Source organism: Castanea sativa, chromosome 3 (genome assembly GCF_040712315.1).
Source record: "Castanea sativa cultivar Marrone di Chiusa Pesio chromosome 3, ASM4071231v1".
In the NCBI taxonomy this organism is placed as follows: domain Eukaryota; kingdom Viridiplantae; phylum Streptophyta; class Magnoliopsida; order Fagales; family Fagaceae; genus Castanea; species Castanea sativa.
The window spans coordinates 42,395,688-42,416,282 of NC_134015.1; the positions used below are offsets into that span (position 1 = coordinate 42,395,688).

Genomic DNA, 20,595 nt, shown 5'->3' on the forward strand with positions numbered 1-20,595 from the left:
TTCTTTTACTCCTCTTTTCTCTCTCCTCTGTCACAACTCACAACTCTCTCCTCTCACAATGGTGGCTCCAGTTCTATCCCACTCCCCATTCCTCTCAATATTAATTAGTTTTTTTCTCTCTCTCAACTCAGTTCTCTCACTACCTTTCTCTTTTTCATTCTCAAGTGTTGTTAGGTGTTTGTAAAGTAAGTTGTTAAAGATAGTAGCTTTTTGAGTCTAAAATGTAATTAGAACAATCTCCCCAGGCATATTGCATTTCTCCCCGTCATATTGTACCTGTCTCTAAATTTAATCAATTTTAATGTATTTCTTCCCAGGCATGTTGTACCTGTGTACATAAACTTGTTAACGAATAGTTTTGAACATTAATGACGGGTTTCAAGAAACAGGTTTAGTAACGTGCTCATTTTCAAGAACCAGTAATACCGCATGCTCAGAAACACACCAACGCAAATAGCAACTAATACATTAGCCCAGAATCGGCAAAGCAAATAGCAGCAAATCGATAGTGGGAAAAATGATTTTACTGGTAATGAACTTGGAAACCCTTTGTTGTCATTGGAAATACATATTTACACACAAACTGTTCAGGCCACTATACATAGAGATCAGAATTTGTGCAACAGGCCTTTTTCCATGTGCTACTATATAATACTGAATTACAACTAAGCAACATGGAACCTGATCAGTAGGTATGGTAAACAGAATAACAAAGTCCCTCCAGTGTAAGAATTTAACCAAATTAACCGGAGAACAGCATTATACACAACTGGGCTAGACGGTTCCAAGCCGGTCGCATTCATATCAAGAAGAAAACAGAATGAGGTCCCTCCATCCGGACAATGATGAGCTGTCTTCAACTCTCACCACGGTATATGGCACCACCACGGTATATTGCACCAGGTCGAAGATCATCCATACTATCAATGTTTCGATACCCATCAAGCTCCCTTAGACATGACCAGCCTCGTTGAGACAGAAAATTACGGTAATCATCTTCTGTGTAAAAAATCTTATCTTCAGTATGCATTGCTGGTATGTGATCGGACTCATCATAAAGACACACTTTAATGGCTAATCCTGCAATTAGGAGTTCAACATTTCTGCTTAGCCCCAATCAAAAAAATTGCTCAGCATAAGGGGAAAAAGATATTTACAACTCTTCCAGGTTATTGTCGACCTCTTAAAGTTATTATGCTGGGTTAGGGAATGCGGCTATAGGGAACATACTTCATTAGAAAGATCCAATTTCGTAACAGCACTACAGCTCTTGAAAAGGTGAAACAAAAAGAAATGTGATAATTAATCCCATCAATAAAAGCTGCTACCTTTCAACTTTTATTTTTTTGGGGTGATCCTTTTCTTGAGAAATATTTAGAATCATAATGACCTTTATGGAAACCACATATAATTGTACCTTCATCAAGATGAAGCATATAATTCCCCAAAGGCATATCCCGGTCAAGACTTCGGATTATCTGATCCTCATCCTCCAACCAAAACGCACGTTTGGTTCTCAACCTGAAAGCGCATCTTATTGCCTCCTTGATGGCATCTGTGCTGCCATCAATACCTATCCTTCTAGTGTAATCACCCCACTTGACTGATATTACCCTCCCACAATATGACTGACTCTCCCCGCCTACAAGTAAGGGAATAGAGAACTATAAAGTCAACATAAAGAAATCATTTATTATATTGTCCTCTCAAAAAGAAAAGAAGTCAAAAGGCTCATGATCCATAGTAGTGACCTTGATCTCACTCACTTAGGCAGGTCATACAGAGGACATTCCACCCATAAACAAAATGTTCTTACTATTAACAAAATGGTACTCATCGTCTTATCCACAACTTGAAGGAGAAGTCACAAATAAAGATGTCTGTTAAGATAATTTCAAAACAGTCAGATTAACTGCAAAGTTACCATTTCCAGGGGTTTCTCTCCAATTCCAAGGAGGAACACCACTTGCTGCAACTGCATCAGCTGTGGTAATGGCAAGAGGATGTCCATCATGATCCAAACGTCTCTCAAGATTGAGTGTTGGCCTGCCAGTAGCTGCACATGAAGGAACTTAAATGGGAGGGGAAAACATTTTTCTTTGAGATACATAGATAATAAAGAAACCTCTCTCTCCCAAAACAGATAAAGTATATAATAATAATTATTATAAAATAATTAAAAAAAAGGCTGTGCAAAAGTATCTAAACAACCAGAGATACATGTAATTCAGATGATTGCTTTGCGTCAAAGTATTCAGGTCTCAGCTGTATGATATACTTAGGTAAGTATCAACAAAATACTGAACTCTGATATAGGCAGTAGTATCGTCAAGCCTCTGTCCTCTCTATTGGACCTTAATAGATTGTTCTATGGATTATTGAAGTGGACTAGACCTAAACAACAAATCAATACAAGTAAAGAAATTATCCACTCAAAACTTAGAGAAACATAGAGAGAATAACTAGGAGATAATCAAGAGAACTTTGGCAATACATTTTAACTACCCTCCAATAAAGTGTCTCAAGTCAGGAAATGAAAAATGGTGTTTGCATTGAAGAAAGACAACAGAAATGCTGATTACAAATAGTGGTACTGCATCTGTATATCCATGCAGAAAATCAAGTTCAGTCAATATCAAACTAGGTAAGTGCAAGTCCATAAATCATTTACCCCAATATGGCTAATTCTTATCCTTTTTGCTCTCATTTCTCCATTTCTTCTATTTTCATTTATAAGGGTATTTGTTTTTAGGGGAGAACAGAACCAGGCATAAGGAGCTTCAATTGCTATTATACCAACTCACTCATTTACAGAGTTGAAAAAACAAAAGAAGCAGCCAATGATGACAAAGAAACCTTTTCTGTAAAAACTCAGATCAGCATTATGTGTAGCTGTCATCAAGTAACAATGGTAGACCAAAGAATAAGGGGCTGATATGAAATGAGCTCTTTTATAAACTAAACTTCCAAAACCCAGATTTAATGTCTCAACATGCAACTAATTCTTTAATGATAGGTGATTCATTACAATTATTTGTAATCACAACTTTAAAAGAGTTCTGTATCTTGACAATGGGTAGAGAATACTTCACACTTCCTTTAACATGTAAAGCTCAGCATCCACAATAAAATAATATAATTCAAAGCTAAATGATTGTTTATGGTAGCGGTGGTGATTTCATCCAATATATATTTTCTAATATATTTTAAGTGAGGGAGGGGGAATTCAAATGCTGGACGTTTCCGTTAAAAATACTCAGAAATGCCACTTGACCTAGAGGTCATTGGCGATTCCATCCAATATATAGCCATATTTTATTGTAGACTAAAATTCAAACAACAATGAGCATGTGAACATGCATGTCCCATGCAACAAGAATGGTGTGCAATTTCCTTTTTTATTTCCTTTTTCTGCACAACTAAAAACATAATAAAACAAAAACCACTAAACTTAAAGATCCACACTAGTCATGAGCAACCCAAGCAAAAAACAAAAACAAAAACAAAAAATCCAGCAAGCCAGTAAATATGATAGAAAGAAACATAAAATGTAAATCAAAGAATGACAATCAAATATCTCCATACCTTCCACTGGTCCAAAAGAAATGCCAGCATCCTCAATACCTGGGTGAGCACAAAATGAGTTAAGCAGTTTGCCATATTGGCACCAGTTCATAATAACAGAACCATGTCATATAATAAAATTAAAAGATTTATACATGTTTTTGAACCATGTCAGATCATACAATTAAAAGATTTATCCATGTTGCCTATTATATTATTACAAGAAAAAAGTGAATACATATAAACAACCATATAAACTGCAGTTTAAACCAGAAGGTAAGGTGTTGCGAATTTCAAGAAACCAATTGTAAAGAACATTTAGTACACTAGTTACTGGATGCCCAAGCAGTGGAAATATGTAAATCATATATGAAAGTGTGCAACAAACTAATGAAGTAGAACATAAAAGGATGCTCAACTAGTGTTTTAAAAAAAAATAAAAGAAAAAGGTAAAAAAGGATGCTCAACTAAATCATGCACAGGAAATCCCAAATGCCATGTGTTGCTTCAGCAAACATTAGAATGGCACGATTCAAAAGCATGAGACCTTGTTCAGATTTTATTAAAGATAACCGACTACAGAAGCCATATTTCATAAAGTTTGGCTCCCCATTTAGAAAATTTCAGTTAAAAACTTATGATATTGGGTCATTGGGAGCATTCAGGAGAATAAATCAGACAGACTTACATGAGCAAAGTACTCCAAATCCATAAATCACTAGCACTGGGTTAACAAAAACGTTAATCTAACAATAGCAAAAAAATTAACAAGCTCAGCTAGACTTCACAATAGATTCCTGACTTCCTGACCAGGAGGAATGTCTTTCATGCAAACATTTATATACGACTGCTTGGAGATCCCACTTCTGCGTCGCATTATATTGGACTTCACCAGAAGTAAAAATGACAGAAATACAAAATCAAGAACTAAATTATTGAAAAGTGCATCTAAATCTCCTTCATATGTACACCCCTTAGGGTTGTCGGCTCAACTGAGATGCAAAACGGCTTTTCTAACCATTTTGCAACTTCCAGTAATATCCAACTCAAAGCACTGTAGCTATCAGTTCCAAGCTTAATCTTAGCCATTGTAATCCCCTCTCAACTATTACCAATGATAAGAGTTAAGAGTAACAGGATGAGCCATGGTTACTTCAAAAAGAAGAGATGTTAAATCTTCCTTTATGGAGAAGAACTGAAGAAAGTTAACCCACATAGCCAGAATATCAACTATCTGTTAATGCCGTGACCATGGTGTTAGAAGGATTAAAAGAAACTTAGGCAATCAAGTCCACTAATCCATCACAGATGCTCCTTATTTTTATATAGGTAATCCATCACAGATCCTACTGAAATTTTTTATTAGAAAATTGGTCTTGTATAGAAGATGTATTTTCACTATTTGCAGAGGTTAACAATCTCAACTGTGGATAGGAATGGGAGCAAGAACAGCCAGAGCAGCTTATAATATAATGAAATTGTATGGGCATAAGAAGAATAACTAAGCACTTGATCTGAAAGGTAAGGATAAAGGGTTTTAGATATTCCAAATCCAAAAATATAAGAATTTTGCATCAGTCAGTATGAAAATTATCCAACGTGGTTACTGTCATCTATCCATTATCCTAATATCCATAGATGTGTATTCAATAATCTACATGATGAGGCTACAGATGCTCTCGATACACAGGAGCATATGACATTCGGAAACAATTAAAATCGCCGAATGCTCTGCATCATCCAGTCTCGCATGTTCACTACAGATAATCAGAGAGCCAAATAAGGCACAAGGATTGTAAGAATACGCAATCACAGGAGTGAGAATCTTCTGAACATTGTTTACCCAAAAGAACCATTTTGCAGAAAGAATCATTATTGATACACAAATACTAACATTTAAAATTGACTAATCAGCAACATATAGGCTGCTAATGAAAAAAGCTCTAAAACTGTCCATGTATTTTTTACTCTTAAAAAAGACAGAAGAGAAAATTGTCATAATCATCGAGTGGAAGGAAATTGAAAGGACAAGATATGTGAGTTATCAGAAATGATAGTCCCCATTCATTTTCCATTCAGATCAGACAATTGCAAACAGGCAAGGTTTAAAACTAAAAAACATAATTTCATGATTCAAAAGGAACTTCTTTCCTGTAGATAAATTGAGACCTAGTGATTTGAAATCCAATAAAATGTAAGCTTTTAGGGAAAAATAAGGTAAAAGGGACAAGTCTAGTCAAGAAGCCAAGGCAGATAAATGGTCATTAGCATGGACTTCCCTTCTTGACATGCATATGAAACTGGGAAGAAAATTATTTTCATTCAAGTACATTGATCTATGAATCCCTTAACAGGTTGATGAGATATCCTGTTTCTAAAAACAACTAGAACATGACATTCGCACTAAAACGTGAGCTACATACCCCTACACCCAGTAACGTTGATGAGATATCCTGGTTTCTAAACAGAACTAGAACATACATTTGCACCACAAACTGAGCTACATACCCCCACACTCAGTACCCACCCACCCACCCAGTTCCCCCCCACCACCCACCACCCACCACCCACCCAAATATGAAAACCAAAGTATGCGGTGTACAGAAAACTCAAAGTAAGCACTATAACATTGCAGACAACACTCTGGGTAATGTCTCACACTGGGCTTGCAGAAAGAGTCAACATGTGACTATCAATATATATTTGCAAATGAGGAATAACTAAAAATAGCAATTTCAAGAGCATGCTTCGATAAGGTAGGTTTGCTTTTTCAACTTAATCTGTTATACCCATTTCCAAGGCCTCTAAATATAGCTTCTAATAGAATTATTCCATAAGACAGCAAACACTACACATGGCAATCTCAAGTAACACAAAAAATATTGTAAGTTATCTATCCCAATCATATACACCCAGATAACACAAATCAGGCATTACCCAATAAAACCCACATCCAGAAACACATATTCAAATCAAATACCTCTACCAAAAAAAGTAAAAGTAAAATTTGGTCAATATCCACTTCCAATTCTGCCAAAAACAAAGCTCAAAAACTGTACCTTTATCAGAGAATTGCATATAGGTATCAACCTTAGGTGGAGTGGGGCTCTTGTACTGTGCATTCTTACTCCTATCTCTCAAAATCTCTTCAATCTCTTTGTAATAAGACATCTTAGCAGACCCACTGCCTCTATCCTGGTGCTTAGCCTTCTTGAACTCTTTAAGCAAGTTCCTCCACTTGTCGGTGCACATAGTGGGAGATCGATCGAACCCTTTTTCTCTCATCTTCGATGAAATCTGCTCCCACAAGTGCTTGTTCGACTTCGAAGTGTTGAACAAGCCGTCCATTTCTCTTCGCAGAGAGATTAAGCTACGAGTCTCGTCTTGGACCCACGTCTCGGCTCGCTTCTTGGGAGCCTTGACTTCGACTTCGACTTCATGGTCCTCGTCGCCGCCGCTGCTGTCGCCGAGAATCATTTGCTGGTGCTGGTGGTGAGAGTGGGCGTGAGCGTGAGGGTGAGGTTGAGGAGCGTGGTGAGGTCCCAGGTCGCCGCCGCCGCCGCCGCCGCCGCCATTGGAGACGACCTCGATCATCATGTCGCGTGCACCTTCTTCTTTGTATAAGTCTATGGGGCGCGGCTTCTCGGACAAGTACATAGTGATAGTGGTGGGCTCTTGTGTTTTTTCTCTGATGTAGGTCTTTGTGAAAATGCCTCAGAGAGAGTGAGAGTGAGAGTGAGAGTGAGAATTAGATTGAGATGAGGAAGTGGGAGTGAGAGTAAAAAAAGTTCATTTTGTTGTTGCAATAAGGGGATTGAAGATGAGTGCGGTTCTTTTTTCTCTTTTGTTGGATTTGGTTTCACTTTATTGCAAACGGTAATTTTGGGGTTTTAGCAAACAAGCGTCCTTGTGAGCTAAGGGAGAGAGAAAAAGTGAGAGAGAGAAGTGCGTGAAGTAAAAGCTTTGTGTTTGATTAGCGGAGAAATGGGGGAATCGGTTGAACTTGAAATGGACTCCTCTCTTTCTTTCTTTCTTGTGTTCAACTGTTCATTTCAGCTCCTCCTATGTACTATCCTTGAAAACTCGGGTTTTTTTTTTCTTCAAAATAACACAAATTTGAAAACAATTTCGTTAGTTAGCATGTTTTCAAAACTATTTAATAAGTTAACTATTTAGCAAACTAACATCTTAAATACAAATGAGTCGATTTTGGACTATACAAATCGAGTTTGTAAGGCTCGATTTTCAACGTTCTTCTTCCCATGAAGAACAAACTCAAACTACTAAGGCCAAAAAAACAAACAAAAAATCAAACCCAGGCGACGACGACAATGGCAAAGGCTCTAGGTGGCGGCGACAGGTTTGTTGATGTTTCTCTTTAGGTCTTTCGGTTTCTTGATTGTTGATGTTTCTCTCTGATTCTCTGAATTTCGTTGGGTTTGTTGTTATTGATGGAGTATTGTTGCGTCGTTGGGTTTATTGTCATTGGGTTTGTTGTTGTTGCATCTGGATTCTTTGGATTTTTTCGAGTTTGCTAAGAAATCGAGTTCTACAAACTCAACTTGTATAGGAAATCGACTTCAGTGGACTCAATTTAGCACTCCAAAATCGACTTGGTTGCACTCGAGATGTTAGTTTGCTAAATAGTTTTGAAAATGCGCTTACTCACGAAATTATTTGCAAATTAAGGTTATTTTGAAAAAAAAAATCCTTGAAAACTCTATTAACTTTTATTGGACGATTTTAGGCATAGAGCCACAAGGAAGAACTATCCAATATATATATATATATATATATATATATATATATATATATATATATGGAAAAAAGTTAACAAAGTTTTAATAAATAAAAAATTTATGGGAAAATAAAAAAGCAATTGATTTTTTAATAATTTTTTATATTTTTTATAAAAGTGATATCAAAACTTTCTTAAAATAGTTCAATAACAAATGTCCTAATACCATTTGTTATCTTGATCCAATCTTTATATATATAAAAAAAGAAAAAAGTTAAGGAATATCCTAAGTGCATTAGTTTAAGAAATATTTTTAGAAACTCTTTGAGTAATACTACATGCATAAACTATTTTACAAACTTTTTTACAATTACTAATGTAATAGATGGTTATTGGTAAGTAAAAAAATGATGTTAGTGATGGGCTCATGTGAGTACCAATAAGAATTTGTTATATCAACAGTTTATAAAAATATTGTAAAATAGTTTATACCGGTAACATTACTCAAAAAAATTTCTAGTAACAAAAACTATATTTTTTTAAAAAAAATTTTAAAACCCCATTAACAAGATCCTATATATATATATATGTGTGTGTGTGTGTGCGCGCGTGTCTATATATATATAAGGACAAGTTTAGCTACAAAATTAGTTGTAGTTTAAGACTACAATCTTCCTTAATAAAATAAATATTACTTCATATTTTGAAAATTTAACCGTTATATTGCATGTTCTTTATGCTCTTAACACATATGTCAAATTTTGTATCAATCGGATATTATTTACTATATGATCTATAAGCTTATATTTTATGCATAATTTTAAACTATAAAAGTTTACAATTTAAACAATTTATTGATGATATAATTATAAATTTTTAATTTTCTAGAAATTTTGTAAACATGGAGAATATAAGAAGAGATGTAACCCAATGGTGGATCTGTCAAAATTCACCTTCAATAAAAATATATTGAATAAGGTTGGAGTTTCAAGGTACAACCAATTTTGTAGCTAAACTTTCTCTTATATATAAAATATGTTTTTGTTAATAGTTTGACAGTTAAAAAACTTGCAATGCAACGAGAGATTGGAAATTTGAATATCTTCATTCAAAACGCCTAATGCTATTGAGTTAAAAGGGCACATCTGCTTGCCAAAAGAATATAAATAATTTTTAATTATGAATACTTTAAGGAAAACTATAAATGTCTCCACCATAAAAGAGCTAAAGGGGCACATCTACCTGCCAAAAGAATATGAATAATTTTCAATTATGAATACTATAAGGAAAACTATAAATGTCTCCACCATAAAAGATGTATATACTTTTTTTTAGTAAAACCCTTATTTTTGTACCAATGTTACTAAATAAAAAATTTACTACTTGCCAAAAGAAAAGAATTGTTGTTCAAAATGATTTTTTTTTGGGGTTGACATCCAAGACTCTAAGGGTTAGACTAGCAGAAGTTTTACTTTTTTAAGAAATTATATCAATTAGATAATTAATATGTTGCAAATATCAAGTAAATATCTTATCTTTTTTCTTTCTTAATTTGATAGGAGGAGAGAGAGAATTTGAATATGAACGTTTTCATTTAATACATTTAAAATATTTGAGAAAATGGAACAATTAAGAATGCACTAAACATTTATCTTTTTAATTGCACTAAATTTTATGACATTGTTAATGTTTAGAATAAATAATGATGTTTAGATGATTACGAAGCTGATTTTTTTTTTTTATACAAGATAGAATTCTACTCTAGCCTAATCTAAGTGTATAGGTGTGTGAAGCTCCCTTCTACAGACTTGAACCCCGGCCCTTGCGCCCACACCCTACAAGCACTTATACTTGTGGAGTGACCATCACACCAAAGGTATGCGGTGGCATTACGAAGCTGATTGTGAATGCATTAGGAATTTGAAATCAATTTGATGACACCATTTCCATTTTTCTCTTAAAAAAAAAAAAAACTTTTTTAACAACAAATGGAAGAGCCGAAGAGGAGCATTTTAACTCAAGTTGTTTAGATAATTCTATCAAATTACAAGACTTTTGACTTCCAATTTATCATCTTTTAAAATAAAAACTGGTTAGATTTGGATCTTATGCAATAATTACATGGTCAAATTACCTTATAGTTATGAGATGTAAAAGTCTGACGGGTTAAAAAAATTTATAATCTAAGGGTTAAGGTTAAGGTTAAAAATGAATTTTTAACTTTCAATTGATTCTTTATTGCGCCAAATCTGAATCCAAAGAAGTCATATTTGTTCAAAGTTCAACAAAACTCATACTAAAATCCATGAAATGGCTCCTTCAAAAGAAGTCCAAGAAATGCCAATTGTTAAATGGATTGTTGTGGCGCTGTACATGATGGAGCCAGTTGGTCATACAGGTTTTAGTCCAACATATATCCAGAGGTCTACTCAGACTAAAAATCAAAATTTGTTTGTTTCTCATTAAAAAAAAGGTGAGTGAAATTTTGCTTCTTTTTTTTTTTTTTTGACTAGTTTTGTAAGTGAATTTTTTTTTATGGTCTACTTTTTATATACAAATCATCTTTGTAGCTTTGTCTTTAAAAAAGTTATTAATTAAAACTATTATGAGCATTTTTTTTTTACTACTAGCATTTTAGTTTCAAATAAATTAATAAACCTTTTTTTGAGATAAAAGATAGAATAATAATAATATGAACCTTTTTTTTTTTTGAGAATCTATAATAATATTAACCTAATTCTACCATGTAACACTTAAAATGGATTAAAATTTAAATATCCAAGTGTGAGAGAGAGAAAAATATATATATATATACACACACACATACCACTTAGCCATAAAAAGGTCATTAAAAATAAGAATGTTTACTTAGCATTACCTATATGATGTTCTAGTTTTGAATTAATTCAATAGTATATTTTAACCATTTTCCTTTAATAAAATTTTATTTTTATTTAGTTTTATTTAAATCCTAAAATATTCGGTAAATTTATTTTTATTTTTGATATTATAGTAAGTTTCACTTAAACTTCAAATTTCATTGAAACAAGTTAGTAATGTATGACTTTTGAGTAAAGTTGTAGTATGTTTTTGTGTTAGAACCCCTTTTCCTCTCTCCTGTATATGTGTGTGTCTGTTTCTCAAAAAAAAGTTAGTAATGTGATATTCAATAGTGTTAATAGAAAAAATAAGTATATATGATAGAAATTTTAAACAAAAATTTCTAACTTGGAGGTACTGGCGGAACCAGAGGGGGGCATTTGCCCCCCTGACTCCTAATTTTTTTTTGTATTAGTAGCCACATGGAGGAAAAAAAAAAAAAAAAAACTTCTACTTGTTGAAACTTGAAAGTGACCAAACCACCTATTTCACTTTTTTTTTTATCATTATTTACACCATTTTTACTATTTATGATACTTTTCCCAGCATTTTATCTTTGAATGATACTAGAGATATTACAAATTTTACTACTTATATCTTACAAATTGGCATGTCACCAATCACAAAAAATAATTTCAAACATTTATTCATTATATTTTTAAGTAACACTAATCATATTTTTACTCCATCAGTTTATAAATTTTTTAGTAGTTATGAATTGGTTGTTTTTGTTTATTTATTTTAATAATATGAAATATATTCATATTTGCTTACAACTGTTTATATATTTTGTTATTATTATTGATTAATATTTTTTAGATAAATTTTACTTTTAATACCGTCTTTTAATTTTGTCCCCTCTAAACTAAAATTTTAGCTCCACCACTGCTTTGAGGTTGGAATAAAATACTTTATGTTGAAAAAAGTAATTTATCATTTTGAAAAAAATAATAATAATTTACACCCCAAAAAAAAATCTTTATATTAGAAAAAGTGAAAAAGAGTTAAAACAAAAAATATCGCAACGACGGCGTATTGCATGAGTATCCAAAACGTTGCGCATCTGAAATCATTTGATAGGCTCAGTCTCGCTCTCTCTCTCTCTCTCCCTCTCTTCATCCATGAATTGCAGCGAAAGCCCTTATTCAACTACCGCCATAGCCTCAAACTGAGCTGCACAAAAACCTGAACTTTACAGTAATTTGCTAACTTTATCTTCTTATTCTTTCATGGCTTTGGTCATGATTGTGAGCAAACTTTAAGCGATGAAGCTCATTCAAGCCGCCTCCTCTCAACCCAAAGCTTCCCATTTTTGGATTAATAATGGAGGACCCACTTGCATTCTGAGCCCGCCCTCTGCCTTTTCATTCCCCAAAGTCAATTCCTTTAACTCTAGGTCTCTCTCAGGTATTAAATCAAACACCTTGCGTTCTTTTTTTCTTTTTTTTTTGCTCTTATCTGCTGAGTAATTAGTGTTGTTTGATTGTCAGGGATTGGTTTATTTGCTTTTGTGCTCATGCCCATTTTAGTTTGTGTGCTGTATTAACCTCTAATTGGCACTAATGGAAACAAGGGAAGTAATTGCTTGTTTAATTTATCTTTTTGCTTTTTGGTCTGTGGGGTATATTTATTGAAAACCTCCAATTAGATTAACTTAGCTATGGGTAAGAAAGTTGTTATTTTGGGGGGTGAATAATTTGTTTCTAACTATTGAGGGTTGAGGATTATTTGCAGCAAATTTCAAATAAGTTATTCTTTTCTTTTTTGCAATGTTTATTTGCGAAACTAGTTGCTTGACAAGTCCTGGGAATGTCACTGTTAGAGTAACGTAGTTGATAAGTGCATCAAGTTACGTGATAAAATTCATGTTTGAGAAAAGGTTAGGTGAATTGACATGAAACGATCAATTTTTGCCTATGTCATTGCCAAGTGTTGACATGTATTTCGCATGGGCCATATGTGACTAAAATTAGTGGCTCTTTCCTTTGGAACATGAAGGGTTCAGATTCATAGTTTTGGCCTGTATCAATATAGCTTAGTCAAGTATACACTTTCATTGTTTTACGAGGTTCTTCTCCCAGAAAAGGAATTGCATAATGCTGCTGTAGGATAAGGAATGATAAATTCAATTCTTTACTTTGACACAAAAATCTTTTGCAAATCCTTGCTTATCAAATATGCTTATTTCGATGAAAGGTTGCTTGAGAGTGAAGAAATAAAAAGGCATTTGTCCAGCCTGTTGATTTCATTGACACCCCTTGTTAGTGGTTTAGCAGTAGCACATAATGCTTCCTTTCATATTTATTTTAGATCAATTATTTGTTTTAATTTTATAAAATCATTTCTCTATTTCTCTCAGTATGTTGTACTCCTACAATATTATCTTGTGTAGGAAGATTTTCCTAAAATTTTTTTTGCTGAACTCTTCAACTAAACTTTCAAGCAGTATGTGGCCTTTGTAGGATCCTTCATCGAAATAAAGTTGCTATCAACTGTATGATTATCTCAGCAATGAGCAATGTTTGTGTCTCTAGACCATGTGGCACTCACCATCAATCAATTTTGTTGCTGTCTCCAAAAGAAAAGCATGGAAATGGAATCCTGAAAACCATTTCCACATGCAAGTCAACGTTGATCTCTCCAACTGCTCCTCTCATTGGCCGTCCACCCTCATCTTTGGTGTTGGCTGCACAACTTACTCCATCTGAGGCTCCCCAACGTTCAGAAGAATGGTTTGCCCTTCGCAAGGACAAGCTGACCACAAGCACTTTCAGCACTGCCTTGGGCTTTTGGAAAGGAACCCGTCGCTTTGAGCTCTGGCATGAGAAAGTCTTTGAATCAGAAGTAGAAATTGTGGAAACTTCTAAAAAGTGTGCCATGGAGTGGGGTGTGCTCAATGAAGCAGAGGCTATAGACCGGTACAGAAGCATCACAGGTCGTGAGGTGAGCTTATTAGGGTTTGCAACTCATTCAGAGGAGCGTTTTGGTTGGATGGGTGCTTCCCCTGATGGTCTTCTTGGTTGCTTTCCAGGAGGTGGGATCCTGGAAGTAAAGTGCCCATATAACAAGGGGAAGCCCGAGACTGGTCTGCCTTGGTCAACTATGCCATTCTATTACATGCCTCAAGTGCAGGGTCAAATGGAGATAATGGACAGAGAATGGGTTGATTTGTATTGCTGGACACCAAATGGAAGCACAATATTCCGTGTACATAGAGACCGTGCTTATTGGGATATGATACATGCCATTTTACGTGAATTTTGGTGGGAAAATGTGATTCCTGCCAGGGGGGCTCTGTTGCTGGGGAGCAAAGAAGCAGCCATGTCATATAAGCCATCATCTACACACAAACAAACAGGACTTGCCATTGTCAAGAGCCTGAAGTTGGCTAGTGAATCAAAGTTGTTGTGTAGGGAGATTGCTGGTCATGTTGAATTTTATAGGTGATAATGTATGCCCAAGTAAAAAGGCTAAGCAAATGACTCCTGTTTTGGTGCTCCCTATTTTTAATCTGTATTCCATTGGTTCTCCATGTATTTGTTTATTGGCTCTCATTGTAAACTTACAAATCTTATTGATAAGATATTTTTCTTTTCATTATGTCGCAAACAAATTGGAATTCAGGGTCCCTGTTTTGCAGTTAGTTTTGTTGTTCGTGTTGTTGGAGTTGTTAGAACCTGTTATCTAGAGGATGAGTTGTTTGTTGGAGCAAACAAGTTAATAAGAAGTTAGAAAGTCCCTTTATTCGATAATCTTTGCTTTCTAAAACAGTTAAAATGAATCTCACTTTAAGAACAAAAACCTGTCCTAAAATTTATTGAGGAGGTATACTATGCATCCAAAGCATGTATCTCTCCTCTCATGTCGCGGTGGACCCCACAATTTAGTGAGGAGTTATACCATGCATCCGAAGCATGCATCTCTCCTTTCGCATCAAGGTGGACCCCACACGCATGAGATCCACCCTCATGTGAAAGGGAAGAAACATGCTCCGAATACATGATGTATTTTCTCCTAATTTAGCCAGTAATTAAGTTAGTGGCTGAGATAATTAGGCAAATGTAAGGTTTGGCATAGATGTAGATTTGATCATTGCCTTGAGCAACAGAGACCCAGTCAAAAAGGCTACATGAAGGGACATCCCTTGTTCACCAAAATAACCAAATTCATTCCTTTAGTCAAAAGAAAAGGATTTGACCACGTTAAGAATCAAATTGAGTTAAGCAACTTTGATTAAGCAACTGGTAGCTTAAGCAAATTTCGATGGCTGTTCATCCAAAATAACCACCATCCACCAAATTTATTCCTTGCGTCCGTCCAATTAAGGGCTAAGCCAACATGAGCCTAAAATAAGCAAATGAATTTTAAAACAAACTTCTAAAGCTGTTTATCTAAAAAGGTTCCAATTCAGGAAATTCAAAGAGAGTTAGAAAAAAATAAAAGAAGGAGAGATGGATTCTGGACTTTCATGGGCTGATCAATGGGACGATAACCCCGATCCCCCGCCACCATCATCAGCAGCAGCATCAGAGAATGACAAGAAGAAGAACAAGGATGGGTCTAAAGGGAGCAAGATTGGGAAGTCAATATTAAATTTCAAATGGGTGAAAGATATCCGCAAGAAATCTCAGAAACAATGAGGACTGCTTGTGATTATGAAGGCCTCTTTTGCTACAAAAGAAGATACATTCTATAGGCTTCACCCTCCCATATTGCTTCCGGGGTCTCTGTCACTTCATATATGATTCAATAATATTTAACTATAATCTATCCTCCATTCTTTTTGTTATTCTTTTTTTTTTTTTCAATTTCTTTTCCATTTTAATTTTATTTGTATCATGAGTTACATTGTTAAAAGCCTAATGATAGGCTACCACATATATAGTTTATGCTTTATAGAGCTGATTACTTCAATTATCTCTAGCTTTCATCATTACTCAACCATTCGTGTTTTCTTTTCTCTTTGTTCATATGCTTGCTTGGACTTTCTTAAAGGGTGGCACAAGCAAGGTATGTGCACATGTTGTCATTGCTTACAAAGCCCTCTTATCTTATGCGTGTTACCATGATTACGTTCAAAAATTTTCAAAGATATTCCGTGGTTGGCATTAAAAACATGAATAATGGGTTTCGAATGACTTGGATAATTAACTTTTTCCTTCGTAATAAAGACGAAGCTATTGGCCATAACTTTGTTCATGGAGAAGAGCCAGGCTTGGACAGACCCACTTTTCTATCACGCCTCTTTTGTCACATAATTAGCTGTTTCCTACAATCTGAACTAATCAACTCCGAAAGAAAACAATCCTCACCGAATCATTATGGAGACACACTCAATCGCACTCTCAATTTTATAACTTGATGACTTATGTGACTATGAGTGATGGATACTTTAAGCCAATTAAGTGTTATCATTTTTCGTCAACCACTTATAGTCACACAAGTTAGAAAGTTGTGAAATTGAGTGTAAAAATTATTATATTCGTAGTATGGTTGTTCTTGTTCCATATATTCACGGTCATTAATGCCATAAATTACCATATGTAAGATGCAAGCCCCTCATGTGAGCGTTAAGCTTATAATGATTGCTCTTACCAATATTCTAGGGTATTAATTGACATTTGGGTTAAATGAGATTCAAACTGCAGATTTATTATTTATCATTTGAGCTAACTAGAACCTATTAGGTTAAGAGCATTGTAGTTCAATAGCATAACATGCTCTTCTTCATTAGGAGATTTTAGGATTCGGATCCCTCTTCCTCTCTTCCTCATTTTCCTTAAAAAAAAAACCATCATCTAAGGGACGAAATCGAAATTTCATCTTTGGGGCTAAAGCACAAAGAAAAAAAAAAGAACATTTAAGAAAGAGAATTATATTCATATTCAACACTAAATTAAAATAAAACTAATTTTCATTTAGTGTTTACAAAATATAAATAAAAGAAAAAAAATTATTTCTTAATATATTTCAAGTTTCAACTTAACCATATTTCAAGTTTCAACTTAACCACCTATCAATATATGTAGCTCAAAATTTTTCTTTAATTCTGAAAATCATCTATGATTGATCATATACTAAATTTAGCAATAATTTTTCTTGACTCTTAAATTTGTGGCTCTCCTAAGTCCTAAAAATTCTCTAATATAACCACATTTTGTTGTCATATCCAATTTGGTACCTAATTTCAACCCGAATTAAAAACAGGGGAAAAAATCAACTTTGAAAAAGAAAAATAAAATGATGAATTGACACGAAAATAATTCTTTCAATTCGGCTCTGTCAAAACTACTAAGCATCAAGTTTTACTCACCAAAATATACACAGACAAAAAGAGATGATTTTCAAAGTGTAATCGGTTTCCACTTTCCAGTACTCTTAACTATATCAACTATGCACACACATAATTAATTATTGACACTAATTCGACTCTATCAAATTACTAAGCATTATGTTTTACTCACCAAATTAGACACACAAAGAGATGATTTTCAAAATGCAATTTGCTCCCCTTCCTCTTTTAACTATATATAAACACTCAAAACAATTTTGTTGTCTTCGAAGATTCAAAAAGTCAACCAAATTACTGTAGAAGCTGCAAAATCTATTCTTCTTCTCTGTTCATGTTCTAGCTTGTTCTTACATAATTGGTATGTGCTCATGTTGTTGCTAACAATGCCTTTGTGGATGAAAGTTACCACCAGTACCGTGTTAAATTTTTCAATCCCTTATCAATATTTTAACTACTCTGAGTGGTACTTCTCATAATTTACTTGTAACTTCTTTTTCTAGGCTTGTCCTTGACAGAGAGATAATCAATAATAGAGGACTATTAAATGTTAACATCTGCCATCTTTTTATGTACTTTGAGAACTCATTCAGCATTCAGAATTGAATGGCAAAACGCAAAACATCTTGTACTTGTAATCAGCTCAAAAAGCCTGAAAGAGTTAATTCTGGCTTTTATTGTCATCAGCTGTTCTATCATCTGTGTACTACAAGGTCATAAAGGCAACCTGTGAATCACACAACGTGACAAACAGATGCAAGATTGAAACTTGCTTCGCTGTTTGACAATGACTGGAATAAGGTGGATGACCTGGAAAAGGCTTGGGCTGTAAATTTTTATGGTAATTTTCTTGGCAGCTTTGGCCATTAGCTTTCTGGAGCATAGGTAAGCAGTAGCATATCCAATTGTTGAATGTTTCAAATTTCTTAAAATAAAGGGGATAATCATAATATGCAAAGGCAAATCTTTGAGTACAGTTTTAAATTTAATCATTCTTAGTGACTTGTTAATACAACAATGTGTTTGAATATAACAGAACTAATACTTAAAAGAATTATATCTAAACCTTGCCCATTTGTGAAAGGATCAAATTGTGGATCTAGACATTTGATTAGATGACAATAAATCTCCAAATCTAGACTCTAGATGCGTTTATAGTTTGTATCTTTAAAAAGGCCTAGCTTATTTTAAGGAGGATGTAGTGACTAGTGAGTGCCGCTATCTAATCTTTTCTTACTTGAAGGAGATTTCCTAGGGTAGTTAACTTCATGGATATCGTAGGTAGATATCTCATTTTTGTAATCATGGGAAAATTCTCATTTTAGGGCAAAAAATTTCCAAATAGAAGAGATGGCCATTTTAGAGATATTAAGTATTTTACGAGTTCAGAAAATTCCATATTATACATAAAGTAAAAATTGACATCATAATAGCTTGCTATGGAGTTCAGTGACAAATTGATCATTTTATATGTGAAATTTGAAATTTTTGACTAAGTCCCATGAGAGAATTTCCATTAGTTGAAATATGATTTTAAAGTAAGTATGAATGCATGGAAGTAAAATTTATTGATTATATGAAAAGGGTAATAGTTATTATATAGTGAGCTAACCTTTGATTTTATTTTACTTTTTAAAATTTTTGGTAATAAGGCCATGTTTTAATTACTGTAAATATTCCCATGCACCACCTAGAGGAATAAGTGTTTCATTTTTAAATTTGGAATCTGACACATAAAGTAGCATCATGCACATAGGATATTTATATATTCAACGTACCACCTCAAGTTATATCATCAAGTTAGATTCTCATGCATAAAAAATCATGTTCGTACATATTGATTTTGTTCATGAATTAAAAGTGTGGAATTAATATCTTTCTAATCGCAAAATTTTCATGCCATTTATTATATTGCTCTGGTGGCTCTCACAATGTGTTGAATCTTTACCAACCGGTCAACACCACTTTTCACTACCACCACAACCACATTCTCATAGGCGTAACCAGGATTTTTCACTTGGGGGCGAATTATATATTTATATACTAGTCATAACTTATAATTAATACAATAATTATATTCTATATAAAATAGTCAAATTTAACATTTTATAATATTTTATAACTCAAATAAGATTTTTTTAAAAAAATTGTTCAATTTGCTATAAACATATAAAAGATTTTTTTTTTTAAAGCCTTAGCATCTCCTATTAGAATTGTGCTTGATGATGACCATTCATAAAATAAATTTCATTCATTATCATTTTCATAGTGAAATTCTTAACAAATTTTCCCTTTTTTTTAAATTGGGAGGGGGTTAAGACTTGAGAATCTTTCTTATCTCTAGCGCAACCTAAATTCTGTTATAGAAGCATATCAATGTTGGTACAACTTATAAGGCACCTAGATTCAAAAGGAAGACAAAAAATCAACTTAAAATATATAAAATGAGATGATGATAATGAGAGAAAAACATATAAGGAAAAAAATTGGAAATGTGAGAAAATGATAAAATTTTGTGAAAATATGATGATGATGGGACCAGAATAAATGAATTTGAAGGCTAAGAATGAAAAGAAAAACACACCAATTCGAACAATGTGCATTGCATTTAAAAATTGAAAACAATAGGAACAACGTCCTTTTTCTATTCTTAGAAAAAATAAAAAGAAAGACACCTAGAAATTAGGGATTTATAAGATTTTGGTAAAAGTGTGTGTATTGTCTGAGTGGAGTCCACTTGAGAAACTAACTAAATATTGAAATTGTAAATGGCTAAATGCAATCATTGTTATATTTTAAAGGGAAATAATATAAAAACTAACAATGAACAGATCTCAATGACATTTTTTTTAAAGGAAAGTCATTATCCAAAATCAAAGTAAAGATAAAATTAAGCAAAACAACAGTAAAAAAAAAAATAGCATGAATTGTGAAAATGATGAATATTTATAGCTAATTAGAACTCTAAAACTAGAGACTATCTTCTATCCAATATTTTGGAAACTCTAGGTTCGTGGCATGTTGTGCAAGTAAGTGGGCAACTTGGTTACTTTCTCTTTTATTATGATTTAAATTGAGTTAAGAGTAGACTAAACTCATGTATTAGATCCTATCCAACTATACT

At 33.6% G+C, this 20,595-nt stretch overlaps 3 protein-coding genes across 6 annotated transcripts; 2 read left to right on the plus strand and 1 right to left on the minus strand.

Moving 5' to 3' along the window:
• Positions 1-492: 492 nt before the first annotated feature.
• LOC142628251 (trihelix transcription factor GT-4-like) lies at positions 493-7,585 on the minus strand. Of its 3 annotated transcripts, none has more exons than XM_075802316.1 (5): positions 6,624-7,585; positions 3,586-3,624; positions 1,925-2,056; positions 1,418-1,642; positions 493-1,080 (listed from the first exon to the last, which is right to left on the minus strand). In XM_075802316.1, the coding sequence occupies exons 1-5, from the start codon at positions 7,219-7,221 to the stop codon at positions 857-859; spliced, it is 1,218 nt and encodes a 405-aa protein (XP_075658431.1). In that variant the 5' UTR covers positions 7,222-7,585; the 3' UTR covers positions 493-856. The 3 variants fall into 3 exon arrangements, with proteins under 3 accessions (XP_075658431.1, XP_075658433.1, XP_075658432.1); XM_075802317.1 differs by having other exon boundaries at positions 976-1,103; XM_075802318.1 differs by lacking the exon at positions 1,418-1,642.
• A 4,634-nt stretch (positions 7,586-12,219) lies between these two features.
• LOC142629982 (uncharacterized) lies at positions 12,220-14,795 on the plus strand. 2 transcript variants are annotated; one of them, XM_075804040.1, is made up of 2 exons: positions 12,220-12,589; positions 13,629-14,795. In XM_075804040.1, exons 1-2 carry the CDS (start codon positions 12,448-12,450, stop codon positions 14,627-14,629), a joined length of 1,143 nt encoding a protein of 380 aa, XP_075660155.1. In that variant the 5' UTR covers positions 12,220-12,447; the 3' UTR covers positions 14,630-14,795. The 2 variants fall into 2 exon arrangements, with proteins under 2 accessions (XP_075660155.1, XP_075660156.1); XM_075804041.1 differs by having other exon boundaries at positions 12,261-12,589; positions 13,645-14,795.
• A 650-nt stretch (positions 14,796-15,445) lies between these two features.
• Positions 15,446-15,959, plus strand: LOC142630072 (uncharacterized). Its single transcript, XM_075804147.1, has one exon. It carries the CDS (start codon positions 15,634-15,636, stop codon positions 15,820-15,822), a length of 189 nt encoding a protein of 62 aa, XP_075660262.1. The 5' UTR covers positions 15,446-15,633; the 3' UTR covers positions 15,823-15,959.
• Positions 15,960-20,595: the final 4,636 nt, after the last annotated feature.

Bases quoted from the DNA above. Each gene is read 5' to 3' on its own strand.
- LOC142628251 (XM_075802316.1), bottom strand. From the start codon at position 7,221: ATGTACTTGTCCGAGAAGCCGCGCCCCATAGACTTATACAAAGAAGAA. The intron at 3,625-6,623 runs GTACAGTTTTTG...GTGCTCACCCAG, and splicing joins TATGCAATTCTCTGATAAAG to GTATTGAGGATGCTGGCATT. The intron at 1,643-1,924 runs GTAACTTTGCAG...CCTTACTTGTAG, and splicing joins GAGAGAAACCCCTGGAAATG to GCGGGGAGAGTCAGTCATAT.
- LOC142629982 (XM_075804040.1), top strand. From the start codon at position 12,448: ATGAAGCTCATTCAAGCCGCCTCCTCTCAACCCAAAGCTTCCCATTTT. The intron at 12,590-13,628 runs GTATTAAATCAA...ACTTTCAAGCAG, and splicing joins TAACTCTAGGTCTCTCTCAG to TATGTGGCCTTTGTAGGATC.
- LOC142630072 (XM_075804147.1), top strand. From the start codon at position 15,634: ATGGATTCTGGACTTTCATGGGCTGATCAATGGGACGATAACCCCGAT.